The sequence below is a fragment of the Silurus aristotelis genome (genome assembly GCF_946808225.1).
Source record: "Silurus aristotelis genome assembly, chromosome: 11".
NCBI classification, from domain to species: Eukaryota; Metazoa; Chordata; class Actinopteri; order Siluriformes; family Siluridae; genus Silurus; species Silurus aristotelis.
In genome coordinates this window covers 16,432,882-16,447,738 of record NC_139584.1, presented here as the reverse complement: position 1 = coordinate 16,447,738, position 14,857 = coordinate 16,432,882, and the positions used below count along the sequence as shown (strand labels likewise).

Genomic DNA, 14,857 nt, shown 5'->3' with positions numbered 1-14,857 from the left:
AAATATTTTTCTTGCTAATTCACTTTATATAAACCACTTAATAGATGATATGAAACTTACATGCTCATTTCATTAAATAACAAAGTAGACCTTGTAGAGCAGCATTCTCTTCTGACCAAAAATAAATAAATATATATATATATATATATATATATATATATATATATATATATATATATATATATATATATATATATATATATATATATATATAGTAGTAAAGTTTGCTCCCTCTTGTGTGTTTCTGCTCCACTCTGTATTTCTGGGTTCCTTTAATTTTTCAAGGCCTAGAAAATCTTATCAAAGACCTCCAAATAACCACTTTCAGAGTACAATGGTTCTCCAAAACTGTTCAGTAGTCCTTGGCACAAGGATGTGTCTATCAAGCATTAGGGAACGTCATGATATTTTAGCCAAAACCCTCACTGCTTCTCTCTAGATTCAAGTCAACTTTTTTAGTGCTGTTCCACATCAAAACGCACATGGATTTGGAAAGACTCATCAGAGAACAATACATGCTTTACATCGTTCACAGCCCAAGAGTTCCACTACTGGCACCACTAAAGGTCAATATTTGACCAAAGGATGGCTGTAGCAGCCTGATCATTAAAACTGACACTGTGGAGCTAAGGTGTGTATTTAATTTTACATTGAATTGAGCAGCTGTGGTTTTATGTTTTTTGGATACAAGATTTAGTACCAGGACATCCCTTTCAGACAGCTTCCTCTTGACAACAGTTTGTCCTGTTGGATGTGGTTTGTCCTTCGTGATGGTATGACAACATTATCCTGGATACCATGGTTTTCTATACAGCACAAGTCTTGCTGACCTGTTCACAGATGTGGCAGTGTAAGACAAACAATTTTAATTTGTTTAGGACTCCAATTATGTTGTCTGGATTGCAATATTTTATGCACAGCTGTGATACTGCTCTACTAATTCAACATTCAACCTTTATAAATGTGAAACCTATATTGGCCAGTGTTTCAGTTTTCTTGTCCAACCCCTGTAACTTCAAATGCATATATAATATATGCCTCCTGACTGTAACAATGTCTGTGTATATTGGCGAACTTTCACTTCCATATGGTTTTGAGCAAAAATTTGGCTGAACTGAAAGGCTTTTGTGCTCTGCTTACTTTATTGGTGGGGGGAGAGACACTACTTTGCCTACTTAAGGTCATATAGTGAATATGAATTGTTATAATGTTTTGCCACAACTCCTGCAAAATACATTAAGTATTTTAATAAATATTAAGGGAGATATCAAAAAAAAATTTAAAAAAATTATTTTGCAACCCTTTTAAATTGTCTGTTGACATAGCTCTTACATTCTTTATCATTACTTTGTGAACATGTGGAGCTGTTTTGCAAGTTGAACCTGTCCAGGGATAATTACTTGTGGTTTTCTAAACTTTTTACCTGCATAATACTAAGCTTTAGGCAGTAGGTGGGTGCCCACCATTCCCTAGTGCAAATATTAAGACCTGGTTTTTTTTGTACTTACAAGAAATCAAAAACCACCACAATCAAAGTTAATATTGCATCTTACATACACAGATGCACTTATTCACAGCAACATACAAAAGTGCTTAAAAGTGCTTAAATACCTTCTGATGCTGGTCCATTAGGACACAGACTATCATCTGTCTTTAAGTCTGATGGGATATAATATCGTTAGAAAGTAATTATATAGAGCAGTGCTAATTTAAGTACTGCTTAAAGAGGAAGGTCTTTATATTACATTCACTAGCCTGTTTGACTGTTCCATTAAATAGAGAAGTTGTCTCTGAACGTGGACAAAACGAAAGAGATGGTTGTGGACTTCAGGAGAGCACAGAGCAACCAATCTCCACTGATTATTGATGGATCCTCTGTGGAGATCGTCAAGAAAACCAAATTCCTTGGTGTTCATCTGGCGGATAACCTCACCTGGTCGCTTAACATCAGCTCCATCACCAAGAAAGCCCTGCAGCGTCTCTACTTCCTGAGAAGGCTGAGGAAAGCCCATCTCCCTCCCCCCATCCTGACCATGTTCTACAGAGGGACCATTGAGAGCATCCTGAGCAGCTGCATCACTGCTTGGTTTGGGAATTGCACCGTCTCGGACTGCAAGACCCTACAGAGGATAGTGAGGACAGCTGAGAAGATCATCGGAGTCTCTCTCCCCTCTATCATGCACATTTACACCACACGCTGCATCCGCAAAGCACACAGCATTGTGGACAACCACACACACACACCCCTCACACACACTTTTCACACTCCTGCCATCAGGAAAACGGTTCCGAAGCATTCGGGCCGCCACAACAAGACTATGCAACAGTTTTTTCCCGGAAGCCATCAGGCTACTTAATACACAGAACTGAAGGGATCTCTCTCACACACACACACACACACACACACACACACACACACACACACACACACACAAATGTGTGTATCAAACTGTACAACCTGGACTTAACACAACACACACTCATCTCAATCTATTCCACCATCATCTATTTATTATTATTTATATTTGATAACTGATATCTGTTTACTGCACCTTTCACTGTATTACTGTTTACATGCCATCTTTTGCACCTGACTACTATATTGTTTACATTGTTTACATGCTTTTTCTTTTGCACCTTCAACTTTATTATATTATACTACACTGTTTACATGCTGTCTTCTGCACATCTTGACTGCTGCTGTATTTTTGCACTACATTGTGTTCTTACATTCACTCCCGGGTATAGTTTTTACAGTTCACAGTACTGTATAACCATAGTATACAGTAGGTTTACTGGTCGGCGCTATCTTGGTTTTGTGTCTTGTCTTGTGTTGTCTGTCTGTACTGTTTTTTGTCTGCACTGTTTGCACCAGGTTGCACTCGATGCACTTTATGTAGCTTGTGTTGTGTTGTAGCTTTATGTTATTGTTTAGTGTAGCACCAGGGTTCCGGAGGAACGTTGTCTCGTTTTTACTGTGTACCACTGTGTATAGTAGAATTGACAATAAAAGCCTCTTGACTTGACTTGACTTAATCCAAACCTCAATTACAAGTAACCATAAATAAAAAGATTTACATGGATCTAACATGTTCTGCAGTAGAACATATTAATAAAACTGGGTCGCAATTTATCTGGAGCACATCTTGGGAACACTGGGTATGTGGCAGAAAAACATCCTGTATTCGATGCAAGTCTATCACTGTAAGCTTTCAGCTGCATTAACATGAAAAAGAGAGATTTTGAGGTTTATCAGCATCAGTTTTTCAGCATTTAGCATTTAGGTGCTTTTCCAGATGTGCAAGATGCATATTCCCTATGCACTAATGCACTTGAACTGAGCACTAATAACAAGCCAGATGGTCCCTCTCCACTGTAGTCAGGTGGATAAGGCATTCATGGTCTTTAAAAAAATTCTAATTTCGATTTCAACTATAGAACAGTTGTTGCTTTTTTTCCACTTTGCCTCAATTTGACTCAAAAGGTCAATTTTAAATGAGCTTTGGCCCAAAGAAGATGATGGTGTTTCTGGATCATGTTCGAATGTGGCTTTTTCTTCTCATAATGGAGATTTAACCTGGAAGACACTTGTGGATGGCACAGCAAACTGTGTTTCTCAATTTCTGGAGGTGTTTCTGAACCCATGCAGTGATTTCCATTAGAGATTTATACCTGGATTAATACAGTGCAACCTGAATGCCCAAAGATTACAGGCATCCAATACTGATCTTTGCTCTTGTAGCTTGCAGATTTCTGCAGATTCTCAGATTAATTTCCTGATATTTTGAAGGGTAGATTAGGAAATATTTTAAATCTTTCCAACTTTAAATTTGTAGAACATAATTTTGAACTTGTTCCACAAGTGTTTACTGACCGGTTGGCAAACTAATTAGTTGCAAAATGTTACTCCAGCTGTTTAGTAACACTTACCTTTCCAGCGTATAGCTGCCCTCATACTAAATTGAAATTTTTTTTTAATTGCCTTATTTCTTTCCTTAAAATGTTACTTTTACTCAGTTCCTTAGTTATTGTAAAAAAAAAAGTTTTCATGGTTTTTTACTTATAAGATTTGCTTAGCATCCCAACTTTTTGGAATTAGGGTTGTAATTACAGAAACTGACTGCACAGTTTAGCATGAATATTCTACTTTAATGTGTTAACAGCAGAAGATGTTGATGGGAAAATTTTGCTTTTTGTACCATGTAACCACAGTCCTTAGTCGATGAACTTTGTCAGTCTGTCTATATCTGACCTTCTGTGTGTTTTCTCTTTCGTGCCTTCTGATCTCTCCGTTAGTCTGGATAAATCTGTCTATTTCATTGCTGCCATGTTTCCAAATGTTTGTAGATTTTGGAGAGTTGGATTTAAAAATAAAAACATGTATTAAGTACATATAAATTACAGTGACTAAGATATCAACACAAACACAACACAAAATATAGTGACGTAGAGAACAAGTGAAGATTACTGCGTGTGTGTTTGTGTGTGTATATTTATATACACATTTTGCTCTTGATGGGAACACTAGGAGCTCATATGGTTTGCAATTGTAGCAGTATTAGTAATGTATTTGCTCAAACCCTACCCCTTTTAACATTTGTGCCACTCTGTGAGTTTGTACCACCTGTGCTGGTGGTCACAACACCAAAATTTGCAACTCAAAATAGTACACCATGTTTTTGTCTATTTTTACAAGTGTACTATAGCCACAGGAAGACATCCCTATACCTTTCTGTCTAGAGGTGGCAAAATTATTACTAAAAGAAACAACACTGCCTGTTAAATTATACTCTAAACAGTACAAATAAATGGATCGAATGAATTATGAAAATCAGAAGATCCAGTACATAAGTTTGCTTTGGTATGATATTATCACAATCTATGGACAAAAGTAAGTAAATATCTGGTCATCCTATCTGGCAATAAGATACTGTTTTGTATTTTTGTTTTACAGCACCTTAAAGTAAAAGCTGTTAAATGTTTAATAAAGTAAATGAGTTTTATTTTTGCTACATGTCATGGCAGTACTTAACTTATTAATAATGACTACTTATATATTATTCAAAGACTGTTAATATTTGCACTTTATTATTTCCTGCTACTTTAGGTTTAGTTAATGTATTAACTTGTCATTATAAAAGCACCAGTTACATATTAATAAAGTGTAAGTCCAAATAGATGAACTCCTGACTGTGAACTCCTGACTAACATAGTATATACATTTATATAAACGAGCTTCTTGGATCTCACTTTGTGCACGAGTACACAGCTAAACAGGAAAGAGACTTTTTCTTTTACTGTTTTCACAAAGCTGCAAGGAAATAATAAAAATAAATGTGTCAGTATGCTATATCAATAACATTATTCTTCACATGAACAAAGGGTCATATAACAAACACTGAAAAACAGCCTGCTGTGCATTCTGGTAGGTAAACTGGCAGAAAGGTAACTGTGATTAATAACTCTGAAGAACACATTTTCACTGCTTCAGTGATTGTGAAGTTTAAACCCATTCTTAAACTTTGGCTTGTTTACATTACCAAAACTGGCCATATAAATCTATACCTATTATTCCAGTGAAATTGTTTTCTAATGTTACAGCATACAATGACATTCTAGACATCAGTGTGCTTCAAATTTAGCAGCAACAGTTTGGGAAAAGCCCACATATGGCTCTTAGGGGTAATGCATATTCACTCTGATATAAAATTTGTCAGTGATGTTTGAAGTATCTTTACCACTAGAATGTGGCCTTAAAAAATTCATTCCAGGGCTAGAAACTGTCTGTCATTCTAAAATTTAAATAAGTTTGTTTTAAGGATTTGTATTATAATGAATCTCTGCTTGTATTTTTAGAATTACTGCAGAAATGTCTTCCCTTTCCCAAAGGCTGTTTCAACATTTCTAAATTATTCTTCCTCCTTTCTTAGAAAAATACAAATCATTTTTTCATCTTGAGTAACTCCTTTATCTTGTTCAGGAAGAAATGCTTCATTGCACTACACTTTAGAAGTAAGGTTTGTTGTGTGTAGATTCATAACATTTTAAAAGTTTAATCAATTTCTGTTCCAGGTTACGACATTAATTCAATGGGGTAAATACTTATGAATGGCTTTGCACAGTTTATATTGCACCCAACTAATATACATGTGTATTCCCTCATTTTCCCTTATAAACCATTGTGCAGTTGAAAAGATCAAACTGAATATCAATGTAAGAAATAAAGACAATACAGTGCTTTATGCAAATAATGCAACCCACTGGACTCATATGGTATGTCTGGGAGCAAACTTTTCACAATGGCAGTAATGGAAATAAGTTCTAGACTGTGTTTGGTCAAAAAATTATAAAATTCTCTTTTGTACAATAATGAAATGTTATCTGTTTTAGCTAAATACATACAGCTGGTTTATACATGAACGGTAACTGGCATCACTGGTCACAAATAACAACAGTAAATGTTATAAACTAATGCAGAATAATGTCAGTAGTTGCCATTAAAAGATTCAGCATCCTGCGTGTGTTTACCAATAGCATCCCAGTAAAACTGTACTAAATTTTTTTTTATGGTCCAACAACTCACTTTACTGACATTTCAAATAAACAGGGCTAATGTTAATGAGTACAAATTTTTTTTTTTTTCAATGTTATCCATTTTAAATTCATTTCACTATGACCCTAAGGCTATACACACAAATCACAGGGCAGCTAAACAGCTCTCAAAAATGTATGACTATATTTACTCCCTTTTCCCTGTTTACTCCCTACACGTATTCAGGCCAAACTTCAGTCTGAACAGTTTAGCAAACTCAGCAGCAGTGGGAGTAAGTAAAGTTGCATAGTTTCAGGAAACAAAAGCTTTACTTCCTTATACATTCAGTGTGATGTTCCCAAGCAGTGCAAAGACTGTTAGGCAACATTAACCTTGTAAGTACCAGTGCTAATGTGACAGAGATCAGTATGGCCTAAGGCGTGGTGACCACTGAAGGGTAAAAAAAATTAGTAAGAACATGTGTTAGACTACTGAAGTAGTTCATTAGTACTGTTTTTTTTCTGGTAAAACATTTGGAGGGATTAAAATTATATTTAAATAATTTTTAAAATGGTATATTCTTATTATTTACAATATATAGTAAGATTAGGTAGGACAATCCTAAATTTGCACACACACACACACACACACACACACACACACACACACACACACACACACACACACACACACACACACACACACACACACACACACACACATATATATATATATATATATATGTGTGTGTGTGTGTGTGTGTGTGTGTGTGTGTGTGTGTGCGCCTCTCATTCTCATGACATTCTTACATTCTCTTTTGCAGAGGATGTTTGAGTTCATCAACATGCTTACTGGGCCTTAAATTAGAGTCACATTGCAGCTTGAATGTATTTATGTAAGAAAATAACATTTCTATGGGAATTGGAACTCTCAATAACTGCCACCCTGATTTTTAAGACAAACATATTTTTTTAGGTTTGTTTGTGCACAGTTTATATGATCATGCATTGACCAGTTAAACCCTGTTGGAAAAACAAGTGTTATATTACAGTATGTAGCTAGTTATGGTATTTTAAACGTATTTCAAAGTTTTTTTTGTACTGTAGAACATGATTGGAACATGACTAAAATGTCCTTTAGTAAGAAATTATGTCACAGCTGCCATTAAAATGGTTCAAATACAATTTAACAAAAATACTTAAACGTAACTACACGTACAGATGCCACTGCACCTGGTTTTCAATACTACAAGCAGGAAATTCACAATATTTATGTCATTTAGGGATCCAGTTCTTTAAAGCATAAAGGATGACTTGTGTGGTTAATAGTGCATGTTTGTGCCTTACTTTCTAAAGTGTTCATATTATAGAACTCTGCATCAAAGTGTTTGGTGGAATATGGAGAAGATCCAATGTGACTTAAAATGCAGGTGTCTTTGTAGGGGTCAGTTATTGCAGAGGGATAAAGAAAAGTCTGTGAATTGCTTCTGACCTCCCTTATATTCCGAGAGACAAGTGATAGCGAGTCTTTGGAGATAACGGAGGACGCGTGTTGTCGTTCCAGCCAGTGGAAATTTACCGGTTTCTGCTGCCCACGAGCAACAATCTTGCAGAACAGATAATTGATGTTTTTTGTAAGTTTGATGAGGACCGCTTTCCGAAGTAGTATGTAGACCCATGGATCTAGAATCGGGTTGGTTGAAGCAAATCGTATAGCCAAAAGGTCCGGGTTTTTGTCCAACCGTTTCTCCACTGGAACCTTATATATTTGGTTGATTAACACCTGCACCTATAGACAAGATGTTGCAGAATTAAATGGGATTATAGAAGAAATTAAGCATGGACTTAAAACCAAAACATATGCAAATATAATACATAAAACCACATACAGGCAGAAAGATTTTTTTAGGTGTATAGGGGTATTTAGGTGTACTTTAACTTAATCCTAGAGACTGTCACAGTTTGATACAGCTCGTCTAAGTTATTAGCCCATTACTTAATAACTTGGGCCCTGCAGGTGTAGTATGGCAACTGCACAGGATGGTGGTCCAAAAAACTCATATTGAGACCCCCTGTCTTGCAGCTGATGCAAAATGTTGTGTGGTAGTCTGGATGTTTGGAAGATGAAATCCCAGTACCACCATTCAGTTGGGTAAACAAGATAAAAATGTAAAAGAAATCCTTCAAATGCAATTAATGTAAATTACATGAAATACTTTGTCATTACTGTTTACTGTAAAAAGTTATTTTAGACATTAATACATTACAGATGTACTAGATATTTACATAAACATATAGTACATTGTATAGAATTTGCCCCATAGCTCTTGGTCTGAAGAACTTCTTATTTGCATAATGCCTTTCTCGTATTTGTAACATCAGTGTTTTTCTTTGATTTTGATTACAATGCATCACTGGCTGAAAACGGCAGGTATTCTAATACATGAATTTACAATACATATTTGAACGACATGTTTTGTGTTCTGTATTTTTTAATTTTTTTTAAAAACAGTGTTAAGTACTTTCAAAATGCAAAAAATACTTTACATACTGACATGACACGAAAGCTTATAGATCCATTCATTTAGATTTTATTTATTCTCATGTTATTTTTATTAGAATAATGTGTTTTTCTTTTCAAAATAATTGTTTTGTTTTTTCTATTTGATTATAGACCTAACAACTGCACTGGCTGCTCTACAGCTACCAATTACACCGCAGATGTTTGTGGAAAAACTGTTCCTTCAATTTGTTAACAGTTAATGATCAGCTTTCCATCACCTAGACTTGACAGTGATGGAAAAGGAAATGTGTTGCCTGACCCATTTCTATCCAGCATGTGGCAAATACCATGACTGCTGTTACTGTATATTTAATTGGTGTTTAAAGTTATCTGTAATATTTTTTATCAATTGTAATATGATGTTATTGTAGTGTTATTGTATATCTTGTATAAGATCATTAATGTAATAACAAATTAATTTAGTTTATTTTTGGTAATTAAAAAAACAACAATATTTTACTTTCTTAATAGATGCATGATCTGTACTGTCTTTTTATTATCAATTTTTCTCTGGTTAATGAGATGGATGTTAGTCAGAGTGCATAACTGCTATTATCTTGTAGCTATACTACAGTCATACCAACACATTTATAGTATTTATCAATTAGAAACCAGTGTGACAGCATAATTGCTTGATTATTTATAATTTACTGCATAGCACCAGTTATCTTTAGGGCGAAGCCTATTGTGGATCACCAACCACCAGAATTACATTTAACAAGTTGGAACTAAGTGGAACTGTAGATTTCATGTCTCATGCAAGTGCAAATTTTAAAAAGACAAAATACGGTATTCTGTTTAAATACATTTTTATGTCACAGGCTTTACATGTGGATTATTTTGTATTATCATCACAAATTAATCAATTTGACTAATTTTACTAATTTTATCTCTGGTCACTGCTGACTTAGTAAGAGCAAAAAACACAAGAAAAACCTAGTGTTCAATGATTACAGCTCAGTCACATTGACTAGAGAAGCCTGCATATAGCTGTAACAGGAGGGCAGTTGCAAATATCTTTTTCTGTTATGCAAGCCTAAAAAGTTGTGTTCATGATGCACATACTGTATATCGTCCTTGTTAAAATATTCTAATTGGAAATGCTGCTGATATGATAATGGTTCTACACATAATCATTCAGGGATCCCCCAAAGGGAAAAATAAAGCAATGTTGAAGAGATTGCATGATCACTAATGAATCAGAATATAAACTGTCATAAATCGATTTAATTTCCTGTAACACATTTACAGTAGCTGCTAACAAGAAGACTATTGTTACTAATGATCAACTTGTATTTTCACAGGCGATACTATACTTTGGAGAATTTGAAATAGGTTAATGGGATTTGTTTACTATTAGTATTTTACTCATGGTATTCAAATAGATAAATTGTGTTTACATTTTTTGTATGTTGATGCAGAATGTGAAATTTACTACAAATAAATATTGGTGTGCACGCTTAGAAAAAAATCTGAAGGGTTTCTTAATGGATTCCTAAAACAGAGATCCTATTCCTATTAGACTCCCTCTAACAAACAAACAAAAAACACTTAAAGATTTAGGGGGACACTTAAAACTCTTTAGGAGTCACTCTTCACAATTGAGGCATGAAAAACTCACAACGAGAGGAATGGAGCAAACGAGCACCACGGCAGATGTGGCGATGAGCAGCACGACCATATGGATCTCGGCTCCTGCCAGACGCCTGCAGCTGCGCTTCCTGCCGACCTCCGTGGCTCTGCCCTGATCGCTGCCCAATGACATCCTCCGTACAAACCTGCGGTGCATTCGCATCAGTGCGCCACATACCGCCACATTACAGATCACTGTGGCCAGGATGAGCACAAAGCTGACACCGGCGTACATGTACGAGAAGGCGGCATGCAAAGTCTTCTCGGTCCTCCAATCTAGGAAGCACCATGTCTGAGGATACTGCATGGTGACTCGGCCGAACCCCACGCTCGGGAGGGCGCAGAAAACCCCGTTGGAGACGTAGATGGCGACAAGCGTGGCACCGGCCAGCCTCTGGTTCACATAGTCGTTGTAGAAGTATGCGTGGTTTATAGCCACATACCTCTCCACAGACATAGCACAGATGATGCTCAGGCCAGCCAAAGAGAAAAAGAGCAGGACAAATCCGAAATACTGGCACAGAGGCTCTCCAGCCGGCCAGGAGCCCTTTACGTAGGTGACAATAGTGACAGGACTCGCGAGCACCGTGCCTAAAAGATCCGTGACCGCGAGGCCGCACACCAGAGTGTAAAAGATCGTCTCCTTCTGCTCTTTTCTAGACTTACACAGCACCACGATGGCGATCAAGTTGCTTATTACACCGAATATGAACATGACCACAGGGACAGTGGGTTCCATCCGTAAATGTGAAATGGTTCCGTTGCTCATTTCGTACGCGCCTTTTCCAAGTTCCCTAAACTCCGTCTGTGCGCTCTGAGACTTTTCCCCCGGTTTCCTTTCCTTCAAATCTACACAGATTTTGCGCCCAACAATAGAGGCATTTGCGTAAACGGAATATTGAGTTGATGAACCGCATGAAAAAGAAGAAAACTAAAAAAGGAAGACAGAAAACACATCTTCATTTCCTTTCCCCCTGTTCTCTGCGACGCACGGGACTTAATTTGGCGCAGGCGCGTTGGAGGAGTGTATAGAAGTCTTAAGGGTAACAGGTTTGCCCCGCCTTTGTTTCCTCACTCTGATGCCGAAAAAGATTACAAAATACAAATAACTATAGTCTGTATATACTTTAAATACAAATGTAATTAAATGGAAGTAAGTTTATCGATGTTTGTGACTTCAGTTTAATTTCTTGAATGATATTGATGCTGTAGGTCAGGAGGGCATCTATGGGTTTGCCGTCATTCTGTTGTCGTAAATAAGTGTTGTAAGTGAATGACTCTTTTCCCCTGATAGCAATGGAGCGTCTTTTTCTAGATTGAATTCCACTGATGTAGTTTGTAGCTATTTTTACGCTTTCTAACAAGTTTGCAAAAAGCAGGTCTGACTGGTCTTGATATTATGGTATATGGCTGAAGGCAGTTAATAATAAATAAATAAATAAGCAGAACAAGGGAATTACTGGAATGATATAATGAAAATGATTACTTACAGTAAATAATTTTATGTAAATATTTGGTTTATTTCAAATGCTATATCCTGTATAACCCAATTAATTATTTTCCTTTGGTGTTTTATTATGTGCTCAAAAACATATTAGTCACCACTGTATTTAGTGATCTTAGTATTACTATATATTAAAAGTTTGCATCATGGGTAACCTACATGAAGACATACATTCTCACTGTCCGTTAATGGAATACTACTAAATCTGAAAATGTAAACTGATTTATGACTAGCGAAACTGTTTGTGAATAGAGAAAAAAAAAAATAAAAGACTACAGCCCTGGGGTGTTCCTGTTATGAGTAGCTGGGTGTGAGAGCTTGTATTAGTACACTTGGCAAGATTTATGTTATTCATAATTTAAAATCATTCAGTGCCAGGTTTACCTTTATGTTCTGAAGTCTAATAAGATTTTAAATAGTATTTAAATATTGAAATGAAGTTTAAAATCATGGCGGTAAGCCTAATCGTTTCATATTTTCAGAGTTGACAGTTCAAGATAAAAAATAAGGTACTTGATTGCCACACAGCAAGATGATATTCATATTTAATCTAAAACTGCATCAAATGTAATACATTTAAAATAAAGACAGAACAAAATACAAGACATGACAGGAATTACATTTTTAGACTTTTAGGTCATTCACATCATGTCCTAGAGTGGCAGGTGTTTGTCATGTATACCAATATTTGTGTAGCTGTAAAAATAGATTTAATGATGTTGAATTCAAGTCAATGATGAGAAAGAAGGCAGTGAGTTATGGTGACCAGAAGTTAACATATGATATGCCAGAGAAGCAGTAATTTTATGGTGGACATTGTGGGACATATTTCTAACAATGAGAAGCATAACATTTTGAGTCTACAAATGGTGGCTAGTAGATCCAGCTTTAAAATTTATTTATATCTGTCATTTTTATAAATATATATCAAAAAAAAAAATGCAGACAAATGCAGCTTAGATCCAGAATGGTGCAGATCATGCATGGATCAGAGCCACAAATATGATGAAGTTCTTAATTAAAAATACAGTCTTTTCTTTGTGTTCATGTTTTTTTTTTTATTGTTCCTTGGCTAATGTAATTATGTTGTTAGCACGGGTTCGCTTCATTAGTAATGCACCTGACAAATTCTGTCTATATCAGTTTATAACTTTCTAAAATATCATAAGAAAGACATAAGAAAAAAAGTTAAAATCTGTAGGATTTTTTACCTTAAAAATGTGGGGCATAATCTCAACTGGCATAAAATTACTCCAATGTCCTGCAAGTTGAGATGATGCCCCACATTTTTAAGTAAAAAATTTAAACACTGGCAAATGAAGACCCAGAATGGCTGCATTGTCTAACAAGCCTGTTAGTTTGTTCTATGCACTGCAGTGGTTCCATATGTGCATACTTCTAAATGAGCAAGAATTAGGTTCTCAAAAACCTTTATAGCATTGCATGTGCAAGCACTGGATCTGAGTTGTTCAGGCATGTTGTCTTTGCTTACTCTGGAAGAGGCATGATAATGTGCTTCTTAAAACACAGTGCAGTTGAATCTTATTTAAAAGAGGTGTCGTAGAGAAGCCTGATCTCCAAGATAAACACAGTGCTTGGAAGAACAGACCAGACAAACAATGAAGTGAGTGCCACTGAGACAAATAGGTCCATTGCCCAATACATAAAAAAAAAAAAAAAGAATTGAAAAAATCAAGTTGACATAAAGAAATTCAAAGGAACCACAGCAGTGTTGTGACATGGCGCAGCATGCATACTGCCCAAATTCACTCCCAGTAAAGTGTTTAATTACTAAGGTATGCTTGTCGAACTAAATGCTGAGCAGTTGGCTTCACATTTTCTTGTTCTGTCAACCCTCAATTATGCAAGAAAGGTAGCAAAGGGATAAGTCTTCCATAAACCTGCCTATACAGAACATGCATGCATGTGAAACTCTTGTCAGACAGCCAGATATGGATTTACTAATAATTTGTTCCACATTATTTAGATGTATTTACTGTATAGTATGAGTGTCAGGGGAATGTAGCAAAATACAGAAAAACATATGAACGTCTCGATTATGGTCCCTTTTGAATGTTTATTTTTATGGATATTATCACCTTAAATGTAAACCAGCTTTATTTTATAAGATAAAAAGATTCAGTTTATCGTTTGGGGATTCTTGCACTTTTTGCCAAAGGCTATTCTATTTATAAGCATAACAACAACCAAAAACAGGGCACAATTATTCCTTTGTAGCAGTCAACATGTGGAGACACATTTGTTGGCTGGTTGGCAAAGTGCTTAATAATAGTTCACGTTACCGTTTTCAACCTGTTATATTTTCGCTTATACACATTTAACTGAGAATAGTTGTATTGCATATTAGATGTAACCTTACATAGAACATATTAAACAGTATTTGGTTCTTTAAAAGACACAAAGGGGGTTTCCCAATTATAGCTTATGTAAGGAATAAATAATAATAATAATAATAATAATAATAATAATAATAATAATAATAATAATAATAATAATAATAATAATATATTAATAATAATAATAATAATAATAATAATAATATCATATCATTGCCAGAGCTTTATCAAGGGTGGCAGGAAACAACACAATATTTGATAATTCTACTT

General features: G+C 35.5%; 1 protein-coding gene across 1 annotated transcript; it reads right to left on the bottom strand.

Moving 5' to 3' along the window:
* Positions 1 to 7,401: 7,401 nt before the first annotated feature.
* Positions 7,402 to 11,738, bottom strand: ptger4a (prostaglandin E receptor 4 (subtype EP4) a). Its single transcript, XM_083553702.1, has 2 exons — positions 10,716 to 11,738; positions 7,402 to 8,320 (listed from the first exon to the last, which is right to left on the bottom strand). Exons 1-2 carry the CDS (start codon positions 11,493 to 11,495, stop codon positions 7,811 to 7,813), a joined length of 1,290 nt encoding a protein of 429 aa, XP_083409828.1. The 5' UTR covers positions 11,496 to 11,738; the 3' UTR covers positions 7,402 to 7,810.
* Positions 11,739 to 14,857: the final 3,119 nt, after the last annotated feature.